The 13707-nt window shown below is 33.1% G+C and overlaps 1 protein-coding gene across 1 annotated transcript in view; it reads right to left on the reverse strand.

Annotated features, from left to right (window-relative positions):
• LOC141499209 (uncharacterized) overlaps window positions 1-13707 on the reverse strand; it is a 210266-nt gene that overhangs the window by 87645 nt on the left and 108914 nt on the right. The window contains exon 3 of the mRNA XM_074202060.1: window positions 4959-5034. Coding sequence (XP_074058161.1) covers window positions 4959-5034 — 76 coding nt within the window. The remainder of the gene's footprint in view (window positions 1-4958; window positions 5035-13707) is intronic.

The following is a 13707-nucleotide window of genomic DNA, read 5'->3' on the forward strand; positions in this document are numbered from 1 at the left end:
CATATTACTTGGGGTACAGATGGCCTTTGGCAGTCATTAAGGGACCCTGAGAGAGGGAAGGACCAGCTTCAAGCAAAGTAAGATATAGAAAAAAAAAAGTATCCCAGGGAAACCACAATTTATTTTTGGCCAAAACCATTTAAACACAAGAAAATCTACAAATGCTGTTCTTTCCTGGAAGTTTCCTAGGGAACTAGCACATACTACATAAAATATTAAATCTGTCCCTGAGTTTCTCAAAAGAAAAAATACTGTACCTATTTAGAGTTTGACTAAGCTTACAAATGAATAAAATGCTTAAAGAAAACCTTTAAATTTACTGAATGAATGAATGAAGAATATAAAAAAGAAGGATGTTCATACCAATAATATCTTTAAAAGATGACCTATATAATTGCATATACAGGAAAGGTAGGCATTTTTTACAGCCAGATACAAAAGCAATAGATACAATTTCATTAAAGATGTCATTTTGTTTTTCAGGTTCTTCAAGTTAGTTTTAATTCAGAAATGTCCTTTCAGATGCTTCTAAAAATAAGAAGCATATTAGGAATAGCTCTTTTTTTCTCTCCCCCTCAACGTGTGATTCACTGGTGAAGGAAACTTTGAATGAAAAGAATCCCTTTACTAATGGAGATGGGCACCTTTTCTGCAAGCACCTCAGATAGCTGTCTAGGACAATTAGGTATTAGGTATTTATATAGATAGGGTCACACAGCCCTCTTGAAAAGTAAAGGAAATTTGAACTTAAATTCAATCAATGTGGAGAACTTCCTCCACCAAAGTAGATCTCAACTCACCTAAGTTTTGGTAGATGTATCCTAATTAAGTAGTTGTCTATAGTTAATAAATAATTATGTGTGAGAGACAAGGGAAAGCTAGGTAGCTGTGGACAGAGTGCTAGGCCTGAAGTCAGTCAGACTCATCTTCCTGAGTTCAAATCTGACCTCACACACTAGCTGTGTCACCCTGGACAAGTGGCTTGACATTCTTTGTTTCCATTTTTTCATATAAAATGACTTAGGAAAGAAAATGACAAACTATACCAATATCTTTGCCAAGAAAACCCAGTGAGTGAAAAAACTTACAAATGATATGAGAAAAGATTTGAACTTGGGTCTTCTTGTCTCTAGACCTAATGTTCAATCCACTAAATCATCGGCTATCTAATAGAAAGAATATTAACCATATATAACACTTAACACCAGTTATGTGTTTGTACATATATATATATATATATACACAGATGGATACATCACACACATACACATCTGTGTATTTATTATGTATCTGTGTGTGTATATACCCTTACTGGATTCTATTCTCGGCAGTATCAGAAAATAATTTAGACACCTATGGAAGTAGCAAAGTTATGATATACTAAGTGGTATGTATACTAACAGCCTTAAAGGAGGTAATACATGTTCCTAAAATGTCTAATTGACTAAGAAAAGTTAAAAGAAACACTGGGAGAAACAAACCTCATGAATTTTCATAGTATCCTTTTGAGATTACATACACAACATTCTTATTTCCATCTTAAATATGAGGGCAAAAATGTGTGCAAGGTACCAAGTAGTTTTCCAATTACTCAACACTTCTGTGCTATAGAGGTGGTACTCAATTCTAGATTCATTGTGGATTACTTTATTCTGTTAAAATTTCTTCTATTGTTATCCCTTTTGTATGTATACACACACACACACAAAACATATAATGCTATAAATGCTTAGGTCTTTTCAAAAGCAGTCTATATCAAGTGAAAAAATACTCAGATTCAATGTCAATTGTAAACAGAAGGTCGTTAAAATTTTGCTAAAAAAACACATTCAAATCTTTATATTTTTAATCACTGACTGTGTAGATCATAGTACTATGTAAGCAAAACACAAATCATTGCTATCAGACATACCTTCAAGAGGAAGGAAAAAATTAAATTGAATTACTGTAATGACAGAAATCTATTCAATAATAAGGATAATAAGAAGGAAGGAGTGTGGTTCAGTGCAAAGAATAACTCTAGAATCAGTTATAAAAGATGTACAGGATAAGTTGGAGATAATCTACAGAGGCAAAGGCACTAAATGAAGGGGAACCAGGAAGTATTTCCCAGAGAAAGGATTTTAACAGAGACAAGAAAGAAAGTCATATCTGAAGAAACTCAATAAAAGCAGGAGGTGAAGAGAGGGATGAGAATTCCAGGCATGGGGAACAGTCTCTAAAAATGCACAGATAGGAGTCAGTCTCTTTTTAAGCTCTAAAGGTAATTTATTTATAAATTATATTTACATTTATATTTATAAATGGATTTACATGGCTCTTTCAGTTGCCCAAGACTCTTTAAATATATTATATCATATGACCATCACAACAAGTCTGTGAGATACTACAGGTACTATTCTCCCCATTTTACACGTAAGCCTACCATCAGACATGGAGGAAATGAGGGAGGCAGGTGGTTTTATGAATGTGACATAATTATCAGCCGATTTTCTAATCTAGCACTTAAATGAGAAATCATATCCATGAATTTTACTTTCTTTCATGATATATATTTTTCATCTATAGTTAGCAAATTCTGGAAATTCTGGTTTTTTAATTTAATTTTATTTTGTTTAAATTTTTTGTTGTTGTTTTGCAAGGCAATTGGGTTAAGTGACTTGCTTAAGGTCATAAAGCTAAGTAAAGTATTAAGGATTTGGACTTAGGTCCTCCTGACTCCAGAGCTGATGCTCTATCCACTATGCCACCTAGAGCTGATGCTCTATCCACTATGCCACCTAGCTGCCCTGGAAATCTATTTTTTAAATTAAATTTTATTTTTTCAATTTATTCAATTTATTTTTCCAATTTTCTCCCTTTCTCTGATCATTATTTGGGGATAGGAAGAGAGAAAAAGAGAGACCTTTGTAATACATTTGTATATTCAAACAAAACAAACTGTTACATTGATCATGTCCAAAAAAGGTCTCCTGTACTGTCACTCTATCATCTCTTTCTCAGGACTTGAAAGCATGCTTTGTCATTGAGCCCTTGGTATCAGGGTTGGTCATTGCATTGATCAAAGTTTTAGCCTTTCAAAATTATTTATTTTTACAGTGTTGCTATCATTGCATAAATTGTTTCCTGGTTGTACTCACTTCCCTCTAAATCAATTCATGAGTCTTGGGTAATCTATTTTTAGTCTGTCTACCTTCAATGCAGCCCAGGACAACTTAAGATGAGAGGAATTCTTTTGAGCCTAACTGTATGGGGATAGTTTTTCCACTTGCTTCTTTAGTACATTTTTGTTATCTTTTTTCTTTTTGTTTTGTTTTTTGCAAGGCATAGGGGTTAAGTGACTTGCCTAAGGTCACACAGCTAGATAATTATTAAGTGTCTGAGGTCATATTTGAACTCAGGTCATTTTGACTCCAGGGCCGATGTTCTATCTACTGCACCACCCAGCTGCCCCTACATTTTTATTTCTTATATGATGCTTAAGTATAGTAAGTCCATAGTCACTCAATAAACATTTTTTCAATTCTTACCATATGCTGGACAGTGAGTGTGCTAAGTTGCAGATTGTAAAATCACTAAGCAAGGGAAGCCAACAATCTGACAGCAATATAAGCAAATGATACTGACATTAATAATAATACAAAAATATAATGCAAATATATACAAAGTATATACACATTAAATACAGGCATGGTATGAAAGTATACTAAAGCAGGGCTCAGTAAAATTTTGAGGAAGGCTGCCATTCAAATTGAATATTCTGTAGTCAATTGCAACTGACAAGTGGCTGGGAACAAGGAATTGGATCTGAGCAAAGCACTTTTTTCCCCATATCCTCCTCTAAAGCTACCAACAACACAGCCTAACATCTTTTGGTTATATGACAGTGAGTTAAAACGCCCACAAAAGGTAATAGCTGAGCTGCAGAAATCACAGATATATGGCCTCTGGACCATAGTCCCGATCACTCTTCCCACTCTAGGTACAAACAGGATTCAGTTGTGAAATGGCAATTTTTTGCCTTCTGCATTATCTTGATGTAGCTCAATCACATTTTGACCTAAAGCTTGGGAAAATTCATATTCTAGGTAGGATGAAATCCTTGAACAATGGTTCAACCTCAGGGAAACACACACACACACACACACACACACACACACACACAAACACACAAAGCATGTGGAGTAAAAGAGAGGGAACTATTGTTCAAGAATTTCATCCTACCTAGAAAACAATTCTCTCTCTCCTCTCAGTCTATCTGAATCCCTTAAGTTCTTGTTCAAGTACCACATGTTTTATGAAGGCTTCCCTGACAAATGCAGCTCACAAAAACTCTTATTACACTATCTACATGGCATAGCTTCACAACAGCATAATATGCCTTATTATTCCTTAATTATAAATTTCATCTCTCCTACAAATTTATAACTGGTTGAGACAAGCATGAGTATTTGAGCTTTTAACACACACATATATAATATATATAATAGATACCTATAACATACATACACACAAAATAAGTGGCAGTATTTTACTGATTTATACATTTTAAGAAAAGGATTCTCCTTAAACGCTGAGATTTTATAACTTGACAGCTGTAAAAGTCTAGAAAGAGATACAAGAAATATGCACACTAAAATGATGAACATTACCAACAATAACCAGATCATTTAAGGAAGGGGAGAAGGATGTATATTGTTTAAATATAAAAGGGAAACATGATTTAGTACCAAGTACCAAATACTGTGCTAAGTACTAAGATCAAAAAAAGAAAGGAACCTAAAAGCTGACAATTAAAAAACAAAAGAAAAGAAAATAATAACATGTAGTCCCCTCTCTCAAGGAATTCGCACTCTATTATTTTTAAGTATTAACAATGCCAGGGTTGTAAAAAAAACAATATTTTTTGTTTAAAGAAAGAGAGAAAAATCTTAAAATAAATATACAACACGAATTACCTGCAATGAAAAGGTGAATGGCAGCCAGATATAAATGGAAGTTCTTCTCTTTGAAATATGCTCTTGAGTACTGTACCTGAAACAAAGAAACAAAAAGTTACTACTTTTCATTAAATAAAGTATATAAATATTTGGCAAAATAAACTAATATTTAAAAAATTTGTCAGAAAAATAACAATTTGTCAGTAATTTTTCTTCTTTATTGTTTAACTTTCCATTCTCATGCTTCAGCAGTCAATTTTTTACCAATGGGCCCTAATTCTGCCATTTGGAGTCAAGCAAGTCTTATCTCTCTTCACTAAGATGATTGATGAAAAATTACCCGTAAGGGTTATAAAAGATGATTAAATACATTAATAGAAAAGTAGACTGGATGGTCATGTAGCAAAATGAAAGGATAACATATGGATATAGCTCATTCATTCCAATGTTAGAAGGTGTAGAAGGAGGCAGCAAACCCAGTGCGCTCTGAAACAAGAGATGAGAAGGCCTGGATGAAATGCCAATACTATGGTACTATTGTACTCTCCCACAAAGATGAGATCACAGGCCCACTAAAGTAACAGAGAATTTGAAGACTACCATGCTCTCTGTAAGTTTTCCCAAGGCTGAACATAGCCAATTCCTTTAGCCAAACCACACGTGACATTGCCTAAATTTCCTTCACTATCCTGATTACCCTTCTCCAGATTCATTCTAACACATCAGTGTCACACCTTTAGAAATGGACTCCATTGGTGGGCTAACCAATGGAGGAGGGCTTTCACTCCCTTCACTATATATACTTTTGTTAATAGTCACAGATCCCTTCACTTTTCTCTAGTATCCCTAAGCAACTAGAACAGCACCTTGTAGCTAGTAGATACTTAATAATTTTTTTTTTTGCTGAATTTAATGAGAAAAGTCAATGTGAAATGCCTGACATTTTAGACCTTTTCCAAACTGGTAAAAATGACTCAATAAAAACACACACCCTAAAATGCAGGGGAAACCAACTATCTGACAATAATATCATACAAATAACACTTGCATTATATATATATATATATATATATATATATATATATAATACAACAATTTAATGCAAATATATACAACTTAGTAATACTAATATCTACATCTACCTATGTGTGTTCTTAAAATTCAATTTGGTTCTTTGTATTTAAGCCAAGATTCCTCTCAGATCATAAGCTCCCTGAGGGAGAGGTCATATTATATAAACTTTATATCTTTAACTGTTAATGTGAAAGATAAGAGACTGAAGGTTAAAACAGAAAAAATTAGAAGTAGTTGCTAAGTGATAAGAGGGAAAGTTCATCAAGGACAAGTGGGATGAGGCAGGGTCATCCCAGGGCTGTTCTGCTTAGTACAGAGAAAGGAACAAATGATATATACTGATACATGGATAGGCATAGAGGTCCACATCAATTCAGGTCTATTTCTTTTACTCTGTCTTCATGCACCTTACTGTTTCAGTCAAACTGTTCTACTAGCAGTTTCCAACACATGACATTTTACTTTCTGGGATTTTTAAAGTAGATATCTCCCAGTCTTGGAATGCATTCTCTTGTCACTTGTGAGAATCCCCAATTTCCTTCAAAAAAGGATACAACTGGTGGTATAGCAGAAAAAGTGCTGGATCTGAAATTATGAAACTCTGAGCTCAAATCCAGTTTCAGACACTTATATAGCTTCTGTCTCAGTTTCCTTAAATATTGTAAAGATAGAATATTTGTAAAGCACTTTTCAAATCTTAAGTGCTCTATAGTTGCTAGCTATTATTAAAAGTGCTTTTTAACTGCTAGCTATTATTACTAATATTAAAGTCTTAGTGATTTTCTATACAAATCTCATACAATCCCCCCCAGCTACTTGTATCCAAACTCTCTTCTATTCATCAAGGACTTATAAGTATACATTTTAAATATCCTGTATATACACATGTAGTCTCTCCTTTTGCAATGTAAACTTTTTGAGAGTGCAAGCCATTTAACTTGTCTTTGTATCCACAAAGCTTAACTTAGAATCTGGCACATAGTAGAAGCCTAATAAAAACCTGTTAATAAAATATCGATTGAATATGTTAAACTAAAACTATTAAGCATTAAATAAATGGTTAAAAGACACAAACAAACAATTCTCAAAAGAACTGCAAACAATAAACAGTCATCTGGAAGTTTGTTACCAATCATTCATAAGTGAAATTCAAATCAAAACAAATCTAAAGTTTCACCTCAGGCTCAGAAAATTGGCAAAGAGTAGAAATGATGTGACTAGTTAATAATGGAGGGAGGCTAAAAGCATAAGTAACAACATAAAACCATGCAAACAAATAAAAAACCCAAACCTAAACAAAATCCCAGATGTACATTTTCACTGTTGAAGTTAGGAATTAATCCAATCATTCTGAAAGTGACTAAAATGTCCAGATTCATTGACACAGAGGTTTTACTGTTAGGACTAGACTACAAGGAGATCCATGATGAAAAGAAAGCTTCCACAAACACTACAATATGTAGAACAGCATGTGTATAGTAACAGAGAATTGGAAACAAAGTAAATGTCCTTCAACTAAAAAAAATAAACTAAATTGTAGTACTTGGAAATTCAGTAACATAAGAGACCAAATATATAGAATTCAGGGAATCATTCTGTAAGTGTTTACCAAGTACCAAATACAGTGCTAAGTACTAAGGTCAAAAAAAGAAAAGAACCAAAAAGATGACAATTAAAAAAAAAGAAAACAATAACAGGTAGTCCCCTTTCTCAAAGAATTCACACTCTCTAAGAGGGGGAAACAATACATAAAAGAAAATTCAGTTCAAGGACACATGTAAAGACCCCCAAATCTGAATGATTGCTCAACAATGGGTCAGATAGCAAGGCTCACTGATCCTTAGATAACATCAATAAGTCCTATGATAGTGTTAGGAGGGTTCATGGGGAAAGAGGCAAGAGAGATGATAAATCTGAAGGACCTTAAAAGGGAGAGGTAGGCAAGATAGATAGGGCCCAATGGTCATCTGACTCAAAAAAAGGAGAAGAGCTGGTGAATCCACTCATTGAAGCATTTAAGCAGGCCTATGTGTTTTGGTTGGCAAAGACAGGATGAGGTAAGAAGGCATGGAAAACAAGATTTTTAAGAATTAGTGTGAAATACACAGTACAAGGGATGGGGAAGATAATGTCTACAATAATGTAAATGGAAAAAATCAAAATAAAAAACATTTCAAAACTGAATGCTATTTAAAAATAATGACCAAGATAGACTCAGGAAAAGAGATGAGAAAATGTATCACCTTCCCCTCCTTAAATGGGAAAAATATTGGTGTGAAACATTATATATATACATTCAACTTAGCTAATAAGCTGGTTAATTATGCTGACCTGCTTCTTTTCCCACCAAACTTTGATTTTTTTTAATTCTTTTTTTATAAGTGATAACTCACTGGGCAATTAAGGAAGAAGATATATACATACAAATATATATATACGTATGTTCAGAATGAAATGTAATATAATAAAAAAGAATTGGACCAAAGATACAAACAAACATGTGAATCAATGATAGAAAGAGAAAGAAAATATAACATGTTTAGTGGTTAAAAAGTAGAAGAGAATTCTGTTCTGGATTACCAATGGTGGTGGGGGTGGGTTGGAAGGAGAACCTTTCAATCTTGATCTTTTTTTTTTTAGGTTTTTGCAAGGCAAACAGGACCAAGTGGCTTGCCCAAGGCCACACAGCTAGGCAACCATTCAGCGTCTGAGACCGGATTTGAATCTAGGCACCCCCTCCACCGACTCCAGGGCCGGTGCCCCATCCACTGTGCCACCGAGCTGCCCCAATCTTGATCTTGTTAAATGGAATTGAACAAGCTGATTAAGCTTTTTAAAGGGGGTAGGAGTGGAGCAGGAGGCTAAATGTGAGATATGTACTGGAAGAATGGTTTTTTACATATTAACAATAATGCTAAAGGTGGCCACTGGTTATGAGTAATATATTTTCCCCCAGATATTAAAAACTAAACAGAAGTAGAAAACAACAAAACAATACTTTTCCATACTTTATCAGTAGTTGATTTTACTTCATTCAGTTAGAATAGATAAGCATCTAAATATATCCTTCTCTAACAGAGAAAAGGAGCCTAGGTATTTTCAAAGTAGTTATCTTGTACATCACAATTCAAAAATGCTAGTTCAGGTGCCTATCTTTGTAACTGACCCACAATTAACTGATAAGTCTGGGTTCATTACTATGATCTCCCATCCATGTGACAGCACAATGCTATCTTAATGAAAGCATCAACAAACAGTAATGGCTTATTATGGAGCTATTGTAGTGTTTACTAGACAGTATAACTCTCTTAATGACTAGGATACCCTTGGCTACTTTTAAAAAGAAAAATAAACCCTGGCATCTTCTAATAATTATTACTATCCTTTATTGTTCAATGAAATACATTTTAGAGTAAAAGGCAGTTCAATTAAGGGAAGAGGGAGAGAGAGGTAGAGACATGAATAGAACAAAATTTGCAAGTCTATATTAAAGTAACTAGAATCTAGAATCTGGAATTAGTTCAAATCCAGCCTTACACACTAAGTCATATAACCCCATGTATGCCTCAACTTCTCATCTATGAAACAGGAATAATAATAGCAACTACCTTCAGGGTTGTTGCAAGAAAAAAAAAAAACTTTACAAACCATAAAGCATTTTGCAAACCTTAAAGGTTATTTGTAATAATCATGATTATTATTATTGCTAAACTCAGGTACAATGTTCAAGGAGCAGAATACATACATAAATATTTCTTCCTTTTGCAAAGTCAAATTTAACCTCTTTTGAGCTTCTTCACATAAAAAAAATAAGGGGGAAAGAAGTACATCTCATTGACAGATATAAAATTATTAGATCATATAATTAAGTTTGGCAGGAAAGTAAGATTAACCTTTTATACTTAATAAATCAAATTTGTATTAAATATATACAAAATATTTCATTAAATTAGACAAATGTTTACTACTATGGGCAAAGTACTGACCAAGCTAGGTCCTGCATATGACATAAATGAAACAATGCCTGCCTTCAAGGGAGGATATGACACATACAAATGAATACAAGAAAATTTGATAGACTGAGTGCATTCAATGGGTTGAGTAATCCAGGAGAACTGGAGTTCACAATCATCTTTCTTACATTCTAGAGGTGTGACCTTCAGCAAGTCATTAAACTCTTAGTAATCCAATAGCATAATGCCCTAAGGTAAACTCTGTAAGAAGAAATGTAATGTCAAGAATCAGAAAGAGTTTGTGGAAAAGTTTGAAAGGAATGCAGTGTCTGAAGAAGAGTGACATAAAGTGGAAAAGATTAGAAAGAACAAGACTACAACACCTTCATGAGTTCCTATATTATATCCTAGTGACAAAAGGGAATCATAATGATTTGTTTTTTGTTCTTGAAGTTGATGCTGTTCTTAGCAGTTAAAGAACCAGTTCAGATCCTTGCTTTAGAAAATGTATTTAGTTGCATTTACCTTAGAGATTGATAGGCATGAAATGGAAACAGCACTAATGACTTTTAAAGAACTAAATTCTAATGCTGACTTCTGTTACTTGTTAAAATTATATGGTCTTTGACAAGTCATAACCATTTTGAGTCTCAATTTGCTTATCAGTAAAATAAAGGTATCAGTTTCAGGAATTCTTATCTGGGGTCTGAGAACTCCTATGTAATTATATTTATATGTATATATTTAAGTTTATTTTACTTTTAATTTATGAAATAATGCATTTCTAAAGCATATTATAATAAAAAAGATAACTGCAATGTGCAAATCTAATATGTACAATTTGCTATTACTTTTAAATATATAATAAAGTTTTCATGTAAATGTCTTTTTTCTACCCCCCCCCCCGATTGGAGACAAATTTGTATAGACAATATACATATAAATGATTTCATATGCATTGTTATGTACATTAAATCATTATATGTATATTTGGTCTTGGTATGAGCATCTAGTCTGAATCATATCAAAAGTGAGGAATTATACTAATTTCTTTGCATTATTTGATTATAATATACCACAGACACTGATAGTTCATATCCCATAATAAAACAATTCTGTACAATTCTCTATTTTTTAATAAGATCTTTCAGTGTTAGCACATGCCAAGCCAACTGATGTATTAGTTCTAAAATTAATTGCTACTTTAAATCTGAAAATTTAAAATATGTCTAAATTCAATTAATAGCTACCAAAACAGACTATCTTAATCAAAGTTTAGTTGTATTGTTAGAATCTTCCTACTGATTTCCCAAGTCTTATTAGACCTTTAATGAGATGCTATAAAACAGGACATAAAAAAATAAAAAAAAGAACCATAATTTAAATGTTAATTCAGGAAATTTGAGTAGTTTCAAAAAGATTAAGTATACAAGGAAACATCTTCAATGCAATCAATATTTTAAAAAATGCTTTGCGTTCCCTTTGTCAGAGATTCATTTCAACTGATGGATAATGAAAATATCTCCATTTTCCATGTACTGCCATCTTTTCAATTTCACTCTAACAGTGCTGAAATTATCCTTATTCATTGTGTTCTGGGAAGGATTTGCATGAACAACATTTGCTTTATACAGAGAAATGTAGGAAATCAGAGATAGGCTACTGAACACTGGAGTCAATAGATCCCAGGGCTGACATCCTACCTGGAACAACTTTAACTTTGCAAAACTTCTGTTTCTTTATCTGTAAAATGGAGATAATAGTTGGAGCACTTTTAACTCATGAGGTGGGTTTTGAGCAAAAATATGTAAAGAACTTTGTAAATCTAAAAATATTATATAAAAATCAGATATTATTGTATATAAGAAAACATACAATTTTCAAGATTTTCTAGGACCAAAATCAATGGAGCAAGAACACAAATCAATTGAAAAGCATTTATTAAGCACCTACTGCATATAGACATCATATAAGCATTTGAGATGGAGGCCTATATCAAAATGAGACTTACAATCTTAAACTCTTAAAGGAATTTATATTTTCCTGGAAAGATACAACACATTTAGAAATTAATATATTATAATTATTACTATTATTATTATTATTATTATTTTATGTGTGTATGAGAGAAAGAGAGAGAGAGAGAGAGAGAGAAACAGAGAGAGAGAGACAGAAGCAGACAGACATACAATTATGGGAAAGGCAAGTCGAGGCACTGTAGGATTCCTGAAAATTCCCTTGAAGATGGCACTTGAACTATGAAAGCTTACTGTGAATGAAACAAAGATTCTAAGAACTAGTGGAAAGAAGGGAGAGCATTCCAGGCATTAGAGTCAGCCTATGCAAAGCCCCAAAGAGACGCAAAGAGAAGAAATGTTATTTACAGGGAACAGTGAGTAGGCCAGTCTTGCGGTAGTTATAGCCCACATAAAGGGGAGAAATGAGTAATCAGAATGGAAGGATAAAGCCAGATGGTGAAGGTCTTTAAATACCAAATGAGGAATTCCAGAAGTTTATCCATTAAAAGCAGTGGGGAGCTAATGAAGCTTCTAGAGCAGAAGTGACAGAGTCACATTTAGAATTTCAGGACTTGAGATTTGGAAGCAATACAGAAGGAAGATATATTTGAGAAGTGAGAGAGTAGATCTAGGAAGATCAATTAAAAGGTTATTATAGTTGGTCAGTTGAAAGGTGATGAAGACCTTATTTAGGATAAAGGTTGCACAAGCAGAGTAAAATGGATAAATATTAGAGTTGTAGAGGAGCTGAAATCAACAAGAAGAAAAACAGTAAGAGCAAAAATAATAAGTTATCATTTATATAATACTTATCTGAGTTGTGACTTGCCCAGTCACACAAGCTAAATTTCCTTTCTGAGGCTGCCTTTGAACTCAGATCTTCCTGACTTCAGGGGTTGATATTGTATTCAGTGTACAATCTAGTTGTCTTGAAAAGGGTTTTTACAAATATCTCACAACAACCTTTTAAAAATTATTTCCATTTTATAATTATAGAAATTAATACATAATTTAAATGAATTGCCCAAGGTCATGCAGCTAGTAAGTGGTTTAGACTGGATTTGAACAGAGGTCTACTTTTTTAAAAAAAATAGTTATTAGATGACATTAGCTTTTAAAGCTGCCATACCACTGTTTTGAGCTCACAGTTAACTACTTCAATCTTCTCTTTTTCAAATGAACTTCTATCCATCGTATCTCCAACCCCCCAACTTGTTCAAATGCTCACATAGTTGATATTAAATCAAGTATAGTACTTTAAATTTATAAATAATTAACCTTCATATTATTTAGCTAATGACAATAGCCTATCAAGACTTTTTTGCATTTTGACTTTATTTATTTCACATGTTAGTTCTCTTCCAAGCTTTTTAATCATCTATCTTTCACCTGTCACTATTAAAAATTCTGAATAGCCCAGGACCACGGACAGATCCCTGAGAGTACTTGCTCTGTCTCTGTCTCTAAACTGTTATGAATTGACATTAATGTCAGTTATTCACTAGTTATTCAATGACTATTGGGAATAAACTCAATCATACTGTTTATTATTTGATCTCATCTTTTTTAAGTTTAATATACATTTTAGTTTTTATTCAAATGCCCACTAATTTTGTCATATTTGCTTGAAATGTTTTCGTTTTACAAATACAGTTTTATCTTGTATGAATAACATGAAGCATGAACGATTCACTGTGTACAATACATTTATTTTCTATAGCA

The sequence above is a fragment of the Macrotis lagotis genome, chromosome X (assembly GCF_037893015.1).
Source record: "Macrotis lagotis isolate mMagLag1 chromosome X, bilby.v1.9.chrom.fasta, whole genome shotgun sequence".
Taxonomy (NCBI): domain Eukaryota; kingdom Metazoa; phylum Chordata; class Mammalia; order Peramelemorphia; family Peramelidae; genus Macrotis; species Macrotis lagotis.